The following is a 14,605-nucleotide window of genomic DNA, read 5'->3' as shown; positions in this document are numbered from 1 at the left end:
AATTGTCCTTCCTGATAGTATATCTTGAAACTCACCAAATGATGGATAAAACTTAGTCACACAATTCAAATCATTTGTCAATTTGCTAATAGACACTAGATTACATTTTAAATTTGGGACATGAAGTACAGATTCTAGTGTCATATTAGCCAAATTTACAGATATTTTTCCAGCAACATATGATAAAGCACCATCAGCAACACTAATTTTGAAATTTCCCGAGATGAGGCATAGGTAGAGAAAGACCTATGGCATCCAGTCATATGATCCCAAGCCCCTGAATCCACAATCCAAGGGCCATTAGACTTAGAATTTGCACTCAAGGCAGAGGGATAATAACCTTTTTGGGCTATAGAACAATTTGAAGCTAGAACTTACGCACCAGTTCGATGTTGGGCAAGAAAGACTTATAGTTGTTCAAGCAGTTCCTTGCTAAAAACTGATCCTCTAGCCTTGTTTTCCTTTGCAACAGCTTGAAAACCTCTTCTTTGTTCACCTTGTTTACTTGCCTTCCAATTTGTTGGTTTTCCATGTATCTTCCAGCAAGTTTCTCTAGTGTGATATGGATGTTGGCAATGATCACACCAGGCTTTATCATTTTTTTCGACTACCATGTTGATCACCAGAATTTGTAGGTTCATGTTTTTTTGAAACAAGAGCAAAACTTTGGGACAAGTTATCTAAAATGACCTGTGTGGTCACTCCTAACATAACACATTTCCTGCTCTCTTCCCTTCTCACCTCTACAAATGCCTCTTTAATGTTTGGAAAAGTTTTGTTCCGAAAATTTGACCTCGTACCTTATCTAACTCCTTACTTAAACCATGAAGAAAATCAAATACCCGTTCTTTTTCAAGCATTTGCTTATACTTTAAGTTGTCCTCAAGACAATGCCAATTTGTTTCATAAAACATATCCATCTTCGGCCATAACTAAGTCAAAGTATTGAAACACTTAGTCACTGAAAGATTACCTTGTTTTGTGTTTCTTAGGGCAGATCTAACCTCAAAACATTGTGCTAAGTTTTCTAGATCTAAGTACATTTCATGCGCCATATCCCATATCTCCTTTGCTGTCTTGAAGAATAAATAAGTCCTGCCAATCTTAGGTTCCATGAAATTAATTAACCATGCCATAACCATGGAATTCTCTGACTCCCAAGCTGAATGACCTACTGCTCCTTCCTTTGGTGTTGCCTTTGTACCCGTTAAGTAGTCGAGTTTTCCTTTGCCTCGTATTACTAGCATAATCGACTGAGAACATTTAAGGAAATTGGCCCCATTGTGTTTGTGTTGGGTTATTTGGAGAGAATGGGTTTCCCTGATAGTAGGAATCACATATGAAAACACATTTCTAGAAGGTTAGGATGACACCTCTGAGGAACCTTCTTAAGTTGCATCCGCCATGGCTACTTTGGCCAATAATAATGGTCAGAGGAGCCGAGACTCTAATACCATGAAAACAAAGAATGAGACAAAATTCTCTGATGTCTCTATTGGAATTACTAGGTGCTAATTATATACAAGAAAACCTATCTAAATTAGGTCTTGAAATCTGGTAAATTACCAAAAATTAGAGAACAAGAAATTAGAAAATAATCCAGCAAAAGGAGGAAAATAGAGAAAGAAAATAATATCCCTAAACTAACCCCTACAAATTTGGAATATAGTCAATAAAATAAATTGATAAGCTGTCAACACAAAGTCATTAGGTGTATTTGAGGCACAACTGTTGCAAAATTTGAGCACATATCTCTTGTAATCTCAAGTTCTAGTTAGATTATAGTGAAACTTTCTTTCTTATCAACCATAGATGCAGTCTACCAAGCCAATCCACCCAAAATCTGAGTCCTTATCTTTCTTTTACAATGCAATTTCTACTAATTTGGTTTTGCTTGTTGTCATTGGTATGCTCATTAGTAGTCATTCTGATTTGTTGAGTTTTAAGGCATTTGGTTTGGCTGTGTTCTAAAAGTTGGATTCAGTGAGCTACACTACATTGAGTTGAAAAAAAATAGGCCAGGTTTTTCCTACTCAAAATAATAATACTTAGTGAGATTATTTGCATAGCATGCTAGTTATGGCTTTAAACCATTGTGCTTTGGTTAACTCATTTGGTAGCCTGTTTTGATTCTCTAGTTCATAGCTATATGTATAGAGTTTTGAGTTGCTTTGAAACTCATGTTAGTGAAGTCAAACTTGAGTTATGGTATCAACTTGACTAAAAGTGCAAAGTAATAGGTCGCGAAGCAAGTATGATATCCTATTTTCATATGACTATTTATTGATAAAGAGTTGACTTTTGAATTAGACATACTTCTTACTCTTTGTTCACAAGTTTTAGGGTTAGTTGCAACAAAATGGCTTGCTGTATTTGTGCAGGTGGAGCTAGGACGGATAGCTAATTATTTTAAATTTCAATCAAATATAGTTTGGTTGATATGTTGTTATATATATGTATATACATACATATGTATATATACATATACACATACATATGTATGTGTGTACACACACACACACACACACACACACACACATATATATATATATATATATATATATATATATATATATATATATTGGCGTAAAACTAATCAAGTTCAACACCATTCTATAAGTTCATATACAATTAATATTTCAACAAACCAACCATTGGATCTAACAACTATTCGTATCCATCGTGCATATAAATTTTCAAGTCAATCAAGTAACCATATAACATCTATCAAGAAGACTATCTTCTCAATATATATTTAATGGCGCAATATTATTGTTATTCAACAAATAATTAGACATTTTCAATTAACTTGAAATTTGGCATGCATGATTAACGTGAATAGAGAAAAATCCAATGGGTTTATTAATGAAATGTAAAAAATTGTATAACAAGATATGAAAGGGTGTAAAACTTAGTTTTACACCGGCATATGTGGATCTGTCCTCATGTGTGTGTGTGTGTGTGTAAAGGAGGGATGAAGTTACACTGGCGTAACAATAATTGAATTTTATACCCTTCCCTATCTTTGTAGACAAGTTACAAATTTTTTAATCCAACCATTGAATTTCAAGCTCTATTCATGTAAACCATGCTTACTAAATTTTAAGTTGATAAAAAAAAAAAAACCAAGTAACTATGCTATGTTTGGGTACTACAAAACTTAATAACTCTTGTATTCATGTAAGTTAATCCCTCATCTATGCACTTGCAGAATACATGTTTGGATATTGTTGACAAAGTAGCTCTTGTTATGGTTTGTGTTTAAACAATGATTCTATTGTGCTCTGCTTGCTCGCTAAAGCAATCCAAAATCTCAATTTCAAAATCTTTAACCTTAAACTCAATAGTTCCAATATCAAAATTTCAAATATGAAAAGCTCAACATCCAAAATCTCAACAAGTAATCCACAAGTCAAATCTCAGTAACTCATGCTAACCAAAAGCTACCATAAACTGAAATAGCACAGTTCCTTATAAGCTAACCCTTAGATCAATGTTTAAAAACCTTAAGGGATTTACCACTTGGATCAGGAATTGTTGAGGCCTCTAGTCCAGTTAACCCCTTGAGACTAAACAAGGTCAAAAACCAAGAAATTCAAATAATATAAACCAACCTATCTGATTGAATCAAATCAAAACAAAAAATATATATATAAAAAATGAAAAGCTTGGAAAATGAAGTTTTAACCATGCCTGCCTCCATATCATTCATAATAACAAATCTTCAATTTATTTATCATATATCTTCATCTTAATATAATGAAGAGAGCAAAGAAGAAAATGTAAGCTTGAGATTAAAGTGAGACTTGAGGGAGAAAGACTGAGAGTGCACGAAAAGAATAAAAATTTGTAAAGGATTATTTGATGAGGATGTACAAGAAGAGATCTAATGCAAAACTTTGTGAAAATGAGCAAAAGTTGCAGATGAAGTAAACCAATAAAAGAAAATTCTCAGATCCACTCAAATTCAACAAAAAAATGCAAGACAAGAAATTCAAATAAATAAATAATTGAGTAACTAAAAATGGGAAAATAAAAGGGACAGTGGAAAGACACTTTATTAAGCTAAAAAGTCAAAGACAATAAAGAGGTATGCTTTGATAGACATGTTAACTTAGAAAGGACAACCAAAATTTTCAACTTTTAAAGCTCCACTCCTAGTCTGTACTTTTCCAAGACAAGTTCTGGACTGACGGTTGAACCATGAACCACCAGGCCTAACGGGGTCATTTGTTGGTCCGGTTTTTGAAACATTGCCTTAAACCTTAACATAAATGCAAAATACAAAATATAAACCTAAAATACCCTCAATACTAGAGATTACAACACAACCCATGAAAATACGACAAAGTAATTAAATAAAATCCTAGACATTTTTACTTCATCGAGCTTTTTGTTTTACATCAATTACCAGAAATCACAAGTAAATGAGGGAAAATTGTTAGTGATTACAAACTGGCGTGATTCTCAAGCAACAATAAAAAATGGGGTCTATCATGGACATAAATGGAAGACCTAAGAACTCATCAACCTAGATTTGTGTTCAAGTGGTGTTCAACATGTATATAGTCAGTTCTATTGATGCAATTCCATTGAGCTCAAGATTTAGCTGTTCTCCCCAACATAGGACACAGCCTCTCTTTTGCCTAAAAACTTAAACACCATAGATTTGCATCAATAAGGATAGCTATGTGACACTCCTTTTCAAGAAAATGTCATTATGGTGTTTGCTCAGAATGCATTGAAGTGGTGAGTTCGTGTCATCAAACTCCATGAATGGCCATTACATCTTCCAATTCAATGGTTTTTCCATATTGAAATCACAAACTAAAGGCTTCTATTCCATCAAATCTAACCCCAATGTTATGATTATTATAGTTTATATATTCCTAAGCAAGTTCCTTATTGAAAGTAGATTACAAACAAGTTAAAATAGATTTAAAATTGTGTAGAGCAAAAGTTTATGGAGGAGTAAAAGCTGGTTAGAGAGAAAGAGAGAAAGAAGTTAGAGATAAAAGAATCACAGATAAAAGACCCCGGCATGGTATATTTTTCATTAATTGTAATTTTTGGTGATAATTGGTGGCATTGATGATGATGCGCTATGTAAGGGTTACATTGAAGAAAGAACAGGCATCTTAGTAATAACATGGTCTAATAGCAGAAGAATGTAACAAAATAGTGGTTGATCAATCAGCTATTTTGCAAGGTCAAGCCTATTCCTTAAGTGCATCTGTAATCATAATGGTATACTGCTTATGCAAGTCCGAATAAAAGGAAAGTGATGAGCACCTTGTACCCTAACTATCAATCATAGCTTGAATAATACAACATTTATTCAGTAAAAATTAGGCAAGGTCAAGGTTAAGGCACTAAGAATAACTTTTAAGAAGTTCCAAAAATTTCTTTCACAAGAACATGAATATGAAGACATGTATCAACTTCTTGTTACATAAGTCATGTTGAGGCAAAAATTGATGATCGTTGATTTTCATAATGTATTAGGATGTCTCCAAATCTTGTTTCTTGCATTGCTTATTGCAATATGAAGATACAGTTAACAGCGTCTCAAGTTTGCTTGGCATTAGGACTTTTGGATTAACAAACAAATCTTAAACTTTATGTCTAGATCATGGATACCACATGAAACAAGGACTTGGCCTAAAGTTGTGGCCTTCATAACATCAAAGCATATTTAGCGGCAACAAATTGCTAAGCAGAGTGCTCCTCTTTAAACTTCCAAGTAATTAGATAAATGATTAGCAAAACAATTTGACGAAAAAAAAAAAAAGAAAAGAAAAAAAGAGTGTATGTAGGTGCTGCAGAAAATAAGGATGTCAAGCTAAGTCAACATTAAGAATACCAAGAATATGAGAAAGCCTAAGCTTTATTTATAGTGAATCAATTTAGGACCTTACTTAAGCTATAATAGATTTTTTCTTCTGGGTAATAAAGCTATTTTTTCATTTTACGATAGAAAGTTGTAGTTTTATTTATTCTCTCTTCTTCAGCTTGAAGTTTTAGGGGTATTTGTAATGTTCATATTTGCTGAGAATTGCAGATTTTGAGGTAAGGATTTGTTTCTAGATTTCATTTTTCTGAAGTGTTTCCTTGGTTTCCAATTTTTAAGTCCCTGTAGGAGTAGGTTTATTGAACTCTAACAAGCCTGAATGTTTTACTGTTCATTAGAGAGCAACTTTATGAGAATTTACCAACAATTCTGCTTTCTTTGGGAATGTAAAATGCATTTTGAAAAACAATCTTGTTGCAATGTTATACCTCCGTCCAAGTGCCTGGAGAAAGTTCTGCATATTTCCAATCAGAAGAGCAAAAAGCAAGAGGCCCAGTCCAACAATGGCCATGGTAAAAAGAACTTCCCAAACAAAATAGCTTGGAGTTTGATTTCCAGCCAGAGTACTGATTTGCTTGATAACATTGAATTAACCAAAAAAAAAAAAAAAGGGTCAATGAAAGGTATTGTTAGTTGATAGAAATGCTCATAGTATTTAACCAAACAAACTCAATATATCAATGAAGAAAGACAAAATTGCACGCATGATAGATTAATGAATTTATCCATTTCAATACCTTCAGTTGATTACTTAAAGGCGAATTTATGATAGCATTAAGCACATAAGCAGCGCAGAAGATGGGTCAGTAGAAAGGAAACAAATTGAAAACAACACTACTCTATGTTTCATCAGTAACAAGATTCTCTAGGGAAGGGGGAAAGAAAGATAAAAACGAATGCAAAGGATAGAATTGTTTCGCAAATTTGTGGGAAAGCAGAAAAAGAATATAGGACTTTGCACAAGAGAATTTGGCAAATCATTTGAAGAACATAGTACATTACTTGGATGACTGTAGGGAAATGTAGGTAGTATATTGTAGCTTTAAAAGTTACTTAGCAATTTGTCAACAACCCTTTTCAAGAGCATTCACTAGAGGTTAAACTCCCATCCAATTAACTTATAGTTTTCCAGCAAGAAAATAATACATTTTAATGACTAATATTATATCAAGGATGAACCTTAGCATGGAGAAATGTTACACTTTTTTGAAGACAAAGATCAATTGGAGATATGAACTTGGATTTACTCACACAAGGAGTCCTCACTAAAGAGTTGGTTAACGTCACAAGGGCAAACCTAAAGAAAATACATGTGAATAATGAGTAGAACAAACCACTATGAGGATATGAAAGTTTCAACGAATTTTCTAGTACTGCACCTATTATAACATAATGGGCAAAAACATGTGTTAATATATATTCCTCATGGCCCATTAAATTAAGCCTTGCAAGTGGCCCTTGATGTGTTCTCTCAATTATCACTAGCTTATGCAGCAAGTTTCTAAGGCTTCACTTTGTTGTTGCTTTTTACTTACTTTTTTCTTCCTCAAAATTTGCTAAAAACCAAAAGCATATAGTTAAAAGATATATATATATATATATATATATCAAATTTTTTATAAAAAATGAGTTAATGGATAAAACGCAACATAATTCAAACATAATTGATTCACATAAAAGAAAATTCATGTGTTTTGCTCTTGAAAAATGTTAAAATGTTTAATTTTAAACTCTTCAGAGATATACTTGCTTTTATATCAGAAAAAATTATTTATTTTTTGTTTTTGAAAACAAATCTAAAGAAAAGGCCAAAAAGAACAACCAAACATCCTTATTATTTAATTAAACTTATTGCCACTAAATAATGCCAAACATGTAACAAAGTACAGAAGTACAACTTAGTTAACATTGGCAAAATGATGATAGAGTGAATGAATTACCTGAAATCCCCAAAACAATGAATATACATATCTGGTAATAATACTTCGTTCTGTTGTTAGATTGACTGTCTGTATATATATTCCATAAGGAAATCCATCTTCTGAAAAACAGGCAGAAGCATTTGCATTGTTCTTCCAACTTGGCAATTCAGTACGATTAGAAGTATGCCCATATCCACAATCTATAAACTCCTCACAATTTAAAATGTTGGAGTCATGGCAGGCATTTCGAAGACATTGATTAACCCTCTGGTAAAGAGAAAGTTAGAAGGGGGACAAAAAAGAAATAAAAGAATCACAATCATCTTTCATGCGTTTATTAACAAAAGCTATTTCAACTTCTGTCTATTAACCAAGAAAATCAAACAAGCAGAACTCAATGCACACTTCATAATGTAAGATCTAAAGAAAGCTGATGAATATGCTACACCAAGTTATTCAGTTTAATACAATAAAATAAAAAATTTACAGAAGCAAAAGAGGTATACAACTATTTATATTTCAAATCCTAAGAGGACGCAAATTTGCTGGCAGGTATCAGATACAAAACTAAAATAGATATACAAGTAGACACTCAAACGCTTAGTATATTGTGGAACTGGAAGGAACCACATATTACTTATATGATACTAATGTAAACACACTAAAGGATGTTTGCTTTATGCTAAACTACTTCGTTTTAGTAATCTGACTCACAATTATGATTTATCTTTAGATTAATTTAGTTGCAAGTGGGGAATATTATGTCGAGTTGGAAATAAGTGTATGAACAGTTGCATCCTGCTATGCCAATCGCTATTGATGCAAGCGAACACAAAACCAAAGAGAGGTAGTTCTGAAACTCTTACGAAACCTAAAATTAGAGTTTAAGTCTATCAGTCCTAAAGCTGAACTCTTGCATTTTTTCGGACTTGTGCAAAAGTTCATTGTAATTCTTCCTAAGACACCTTTCAAAGAGATGAGTTACCATTTTCAGCTGTTTGGACTAGTTACACAGATGCCTATGGCAAGTTGGTGATTGGCTTTAATAGGTCTGTACAAGTCAAGGAAAATCCTGACATTTGGATTAGTAGACTTAATGCTAGTTTGCTCGCTAAAGGCCTGGTTTTGATTCTTCAAAGTCTCTTTCAACTATTGCCAAAATTTCTCCAGTTCATTTATTGCTCTTTCTACGATATTTTAAAGGTTGTTGCATCTGTTAGGTATCATAAATGGATTTGTGAGAGGGGGACTTCGAAGAGTAAGTTTACATGGGTAACCACTAGGGTTTGGTGCTCAAGGGAATCAGGTCTAGTATGTTGTTTAAAGAAATCTTTGGATGGTTAAATCAATCTCCCAGGTCTTGATTTGGAAGATTTAGTGTGTTAGTGCTTTATTTAGGTCTTCATATAGGAGAGAAAGAATATTCTATCTTCTAGTACTATACTCCTGCAGGTAAAGTATAATTAATTGTCTACGTAAATATTGTTATCACAAGCGATGATGGTGTTCGAATAAAAGGGTTGAAGTGGTTCTCAGAGTAAATTCCAAACGACATATTTGAACAAAAGAGTACTTCTTGGGCAACAACATGGCTAGACCTTGTTTGGCATCATCTTTGTCACATAGAAAGTATGATTTGATTTGCTTTCTAGGACAGGGATGTTGGATCAAAACTTGTAGATATTCCTATGGATGCAAACACTAAACCTGAACTGGATCTTGGTGAGTACTATCTCTTCTAGAACAATTTAGCAAATTAATTGGTAAGTTAGGCTATTTGACAGTAACTCAAACAGATATCTCTTATACAATTGGTGTTCTTAGTTTCTTCATGCCCCACGAACCAGCCATTTGGATGCAAGGATACACATTATGAGGTATCTTTAGGGTTCTCCAGTGCATGGTTTACTTCAAAAAATCACATTGATACATTGGTTGAGGGTTATTTAGATGCAAATTAGGCTAGATGCCTAAATATAGGACTGTGTTGGTCAAAATTGAGTGTCTTGCAAGAGTAAGAAGCAGATTGTTCTCATAATATTGGGTGCTGAGAAAAATTAGAAAGCAATGGTTCATATTTGTGACTCGGCTTGAATAAGACACATACTAGAAGAGCTTGGATTCAAACATTCATAGCTTATGGATCTGTATATGCGACAACCAAGCAGCTATACAAGTTGCTTCTAATCAACTGCTCACAAATAAACTAAGCATATTGAGTTGATTGTTGCAAGTTAGAGAGACTTTTTCACAATGAGATTCGAACATGGTGAGTGAGATACAGATTAATCAGCAGCAGCATATGATGTATATGCACCAGCTTGAGAGGGAGTGTTATAAGTTGTAATGTGTAGTGAGGATAATATCGTCTTTGAATGCTAATAACTCTCAGTATGAATACAAAAAGGTAACCACAAGGTTTAGGTAGTACTAAAATTTCACCTTTCTATTCTCACAGAAAGAAAAATCATTCCCTTCTGCTTGAATGTAGACAACCAAATAATCCAAATACTCAAGGTGCTTACTAAGGATTATTCTAATTAAGATTAGGTAGAATCTCCTACTGAAAGAAAGTCTATTACACGTTATTGTGTGTTGATTGTACTTTAGTGTCTTCGAAGTAAGAAGTGAATAGTTGTAGCCACTATGAGTGCTGAATCAAAGTAGAGCTATGGCTCATACCACCTGTGAATTGGTTCAACTAAAACACTACAAGAGCTTGAATTTGATCGTTCACATGTGAGGAATATCATATATGCCAACTAGGTAGCTATATACTAATCTAGTATCGTGTGAACTAACCAAGCAATATAGGAGGATGATTTCCTGCAGTTGAAAAAGAGACTTTTGCAAAATGAGAATTCCACTAAATCAATGAGCCTATAGATAGTTAGTGAACTGGTTTACCTAACTTTCGGGGAGAGACAAGAATTACTTGTACTGCAACGAATTATGAGTATACATGTAAGATAAGATGGAGCATTTTGTTATGCTTCTGCTAAAAGAAAGGCAATTTGCTTATTAATTTTGTCTCATCCTATCCTATCAGTGATCTTATGCACAAAATGCCACTTCAAGACAGTTTCTGAAAGGATAAAAATGAACAAGAAATGTTTTTAAATGTTAAAATAACAGTTGCCCACCTGTAATCCAAAGAGGTACCAGCATGACCCAACAACATGGCCAGACAGCATAAATGTGAGAAGGTTTATGACAAAATTTGCCCATGCCGACTCAAATATAAAGCTACTTGGAGACTGACCAGCAAGGAAAGGTAGAAACCTATACAATCTGGGAAGGTACTGAATAAGAATTGCTGTACGTAAAACATTTTTTGCAAAATTTGCTCCTGATGATCCCAAATATCTTGGTAGGACCAGCAATATCATGATCTGCAATGAAATCATGAAAAGACAGTTTATGACAACAGATAAAAAAAAAAAAGATAATTACCATCAATACAAAGAATGCACGATAAGGTGAATATGGAAATGGAGCATCAGATAGAAGTAGTCATTTTATGATAAACTTTGGTGAGCTAGAGATTGTAATTGTAGATGACGTGCAGTTTTTTGCTAATAAACACCCCAAGCTGCATAAGAACTGATAAAGAAATGGTTTACGTTACTGATGTTAAACTTGAGCTAAAAGAAAACTCCTTAAGATAGAAAATTTGCGATATATACATTATAACTTGGTAAGTGAATTTGGATAACCTTGAACATGGAAGAAATAATCATGAATATCAACAAAATGAAGTCAAGCTCAGAGATTGATTCAGAATAAGAAAAACATGTGTAAAAGAAAGGAAATAAACATAATATGATTATCACAAGTGGACTGCAAGAAACATGAAATTGTCATACATGAGGGAGACAAGAATAACTTACTTGAGGTAGTGGGAGTACCACAAATAAGTCAAGAAAAAAGTATCTACTAAGGTAATTGACAGCAATTTTCTTTGGATGGTCAACCAACTCTCCAGCACCAACTACTCTAGACTCAGGAGCTATATAAGCCAACCTGAACTGCATGGGAACAATCAAATAAATATTTGTCAAACTTGCACAGGAAATGAGATTTAGCCAAAGTTCTGAATATGACAAACAAATATACAGTTGTCTTTCCAAATTAATCAATTTCGTAAGCTTCAATGAGCATTATATAATCTTCACTAGGCACCACATGCATGGTTTGAGAAATATGGTACAGTGGTGCTTAACTTAAGTTTCATGCAAAGCCCTTATGATTCAACATTATTCATTCATAAATATAAGTGAGATTTTGTTTCTTTTTTGTTTTTCTCCTCTATGTTGATGATATGACAATAACAGGAGATATTTTGGTACTTACTATAGTAAGAACCATCTTGGTAAAATCCAAGACAAATGATAATGGTCTGCTGCAATATTTTTTGGGTATAGAAGTGGATTTTTCCACTTAGGGCTAAGTTTTATATGCTTCTTATCATATTCCAAATTCAGTTGCTTGACTGATAATACAACTATAAATGGCCCTCTTAAAATGAATGTCAACTTTGTTTGGATGGTTCATGAATGTTGACTTAACAGCTACCAAAATGAACATCTTATTTGAGAACATGGATAATTGGTTGGTAATCTCATTTATGTTATCGTTACATGACTTGCTATTGATCATGCAGTGCATTTTTTCTGAGTTTGTTTCTTAACAGCTAGAACAGTACACATCGTTGTAGTTCTTAAAATATTCAAATATTTGCAAAGAACAGTATATAAAGATTTGTTATGTCTTAAATTAAGCTTCATGCTTCATTTTTTTTATCTATTCTCAATGGGCAGAGGAAATGATTAATAGATGTTTGTGATTGGTTATTGTATCTTTTTGGGTGATTCCTTAATTTTTTGTAAGATAAAAAAGCAAGTAGTTTGTTCTAGTGGTTAAGCCAAGAACAAAACTTGTCAAATATCACCGCAGAACTGGTCTGGTTCTGTTGGCAGCTTATGCATATGAGCATAACATTCCTAACCATATTTCACTCTGTGATAACAAGAGTAATTCAAATTGCACATAATGATGCTTTTCAAGAGTAGACCAACAACATTGCATACATTTTCACTTCATTCACCAAGAGGAACGAAGAGTTGCTATCATGGTACCATCTCTTTCCTAATCACTTGTTTTGGCTAATTAGTTTCCAAATTTCAAATGTTTAAAATTTGAATCATCTAGAACAGATGGAGTGCTGAAAATATATGTGCATTTTTGCGTAATATTTTGTACATATCCATGTTGACTATAAATCTAATTTAGGCCTACTTTGGGGAACCATTATCATTCCTCTTAGGCTTGTATCATTGTATAGAAAGAGTATCTAAACCAAGAAACAATAAGCAACTTTTGCTTCAATTTTATGTAATTCAAATTCCACTCGAAAGAAATTTAGTTTCGTCTAGTTCATATTTTCCATTTGGCCAAACTCAGCTTAAAAGGAGAAATAATATATTTTAAAAATCCGCATTTTTTTTTTATATTTGTGTGCGGTGCACAATTGATTTGTTTGTCCGGATTATTTCAATTTTTTCAATAAAATGGTTCAAATTTGAAATTTTAAGTCTCATAATTTTGGTTAAACTATACGTAAAAAACCTTTTTCAACTTGTTTCTTGAGAAAGGAATAGGAAAACCCCAAAAAATTAGAAAAAAAATCAATGAAAAATTTTTAATGTGATTTTAAATTTCCTGTCCAACTGAATTATGCATAAACCACCTTCTAGACACGTGTAACCAAACCATTTTATCATAACACTTTTCAATACTCCTTATCCATCCATTTTCACTCTTGATGAATATTCTTCTCAATCATATGGCACCAACAGGTTCTGGTTGCCCATTTTCATCCCATCTGTTATCCTGTTTTTACAACATTGTCTAATCTGATATATTTAGATGAGATAATATGCTTCTATCGATATGTCTCTTTTCCCTTTCTCTGATATGTTTGAGTTACTTCGTATTAGAAATATTCTCATTTACCATCTCAGCATTTTGGAAACTACGAGAGAGAGAGAGAGAGAGAGAGAGAGAGATACTAAAAATGAAGAAGCAAGATTTAAAAGAGGAGAAGAAGCTCTCTACCTGAAGGAGCATGTTAAGCAGGTATATAAAATCAGTCATGCTTCTCAAAACTACAAACGCTTTAGTTGCAGGCTGGTTAATAACTATGCACTTGTTATCCTGCATTTAAAATCGGAATAGCTTACAGCATACTACATAAGAAGCAATGTCATTTGTAGAAATAGGAAAGCCAAATACACAATTATAGATTGTACGCTACTATTTTTTAGCAAAGGAAAAATATATATTGAAAAGATAATGTAATTTTCCAATAACTAATTAATTAACTACGGAAAATAATATTTGAAATATGTTTAGGACAAAAAGAGAAAATGGATGAGATTTAAATTAAGAGAACCTTGATTGTTATCAGGAGCAGGTAATGAAAAGTTAAAATACCATGGAAATCTGATCAAAACATGATAAAATGTGCTAAATTTTTAAATTTTTTTCATCAAAACATAAAAATTGGTTAGATTATGTGACAAGTTAACACTTTGGATATAAGACATTATGAGTTTTGCAGCTTAGGTTGCACTAAGACCTAAGGTCTTGTCCTAGTTGACCTCCTTTATAAGGGCTGACCCTGATTGCTAGAGTTTTTACCTGTACTTTGCTAGGAATCTGAAGTTCACTGCCTCAAAGGCCAATCCTTTTCTAACAAAAGCCTACCATATTACTTTCTGATGTAGAGCTTTTGCAGATGATGGCTCTACTTTTCTTGTACTTATGTTTT

General features: G+C 33.1%; 1 protein-coding gene across 5 annotated transcripts in view; it reads right to left on the bottom strand.

The window, feature by feature from the left end:
- The window catches only part of LOC18587138 (probable cyclic nucleotide-gated ion channel 20, chloroplastic), a 37,868-nt gene that overhangs the window by 12,216 nt on the left and 11,047 nt on the right, over positions 1-14,605 (bottom strand). For 4 of the 5 annotated variants that reach the window (XM_007010822.2, XM_007010818.2, XM_007010821.2 and 1 more), the window contains 5 exons: positions 13,891-13,989; positions 11,664-11,801; positions 10,917-11,165; positions 7,792-8,040; positions 6,280-6,425 (listed from right to left, as the gene is read on the bottom strand). In XM_007010822.2, coding sequence (XP_007010884.2) covers positions 6,280-6,425; positions 7,792-8,040; positions 10,917-11,165; positions 11,664-11,801; positions 13,891-13,989 — 881 coding nt within the window. The remainder of the gene's footprint in view (positions 1-6,279; positions 6,426-7,791; positions 8,041-10,916; positions 11,166-11,663; positions 11,802-13,890; positions 13,990-14,605) is intronic. The other variant, XM_007010825.2, reaches the window with a different exon arrangement.

Source organism: Theobroma cacao, chromosome 3, assembly GCF_000208745.1.
Source record: "Theobroma cacao cultivar B97-61/B2 chromosome 3, Criollo_cocoa_genome_V2, whole genome shotgun sequence".
Lineage (NCBI taxonomy): Eukaryota > Viridiplantae > Streptophyta > Magnoliopsida > Malvales > Malvaceae > Theobroma > Theobroma cacao.
The sequence above is the reverse complement of the archived record's forward strand: the minus strand, read 5'-3'. Positions and strand labels throughout refer to the sequence as shown.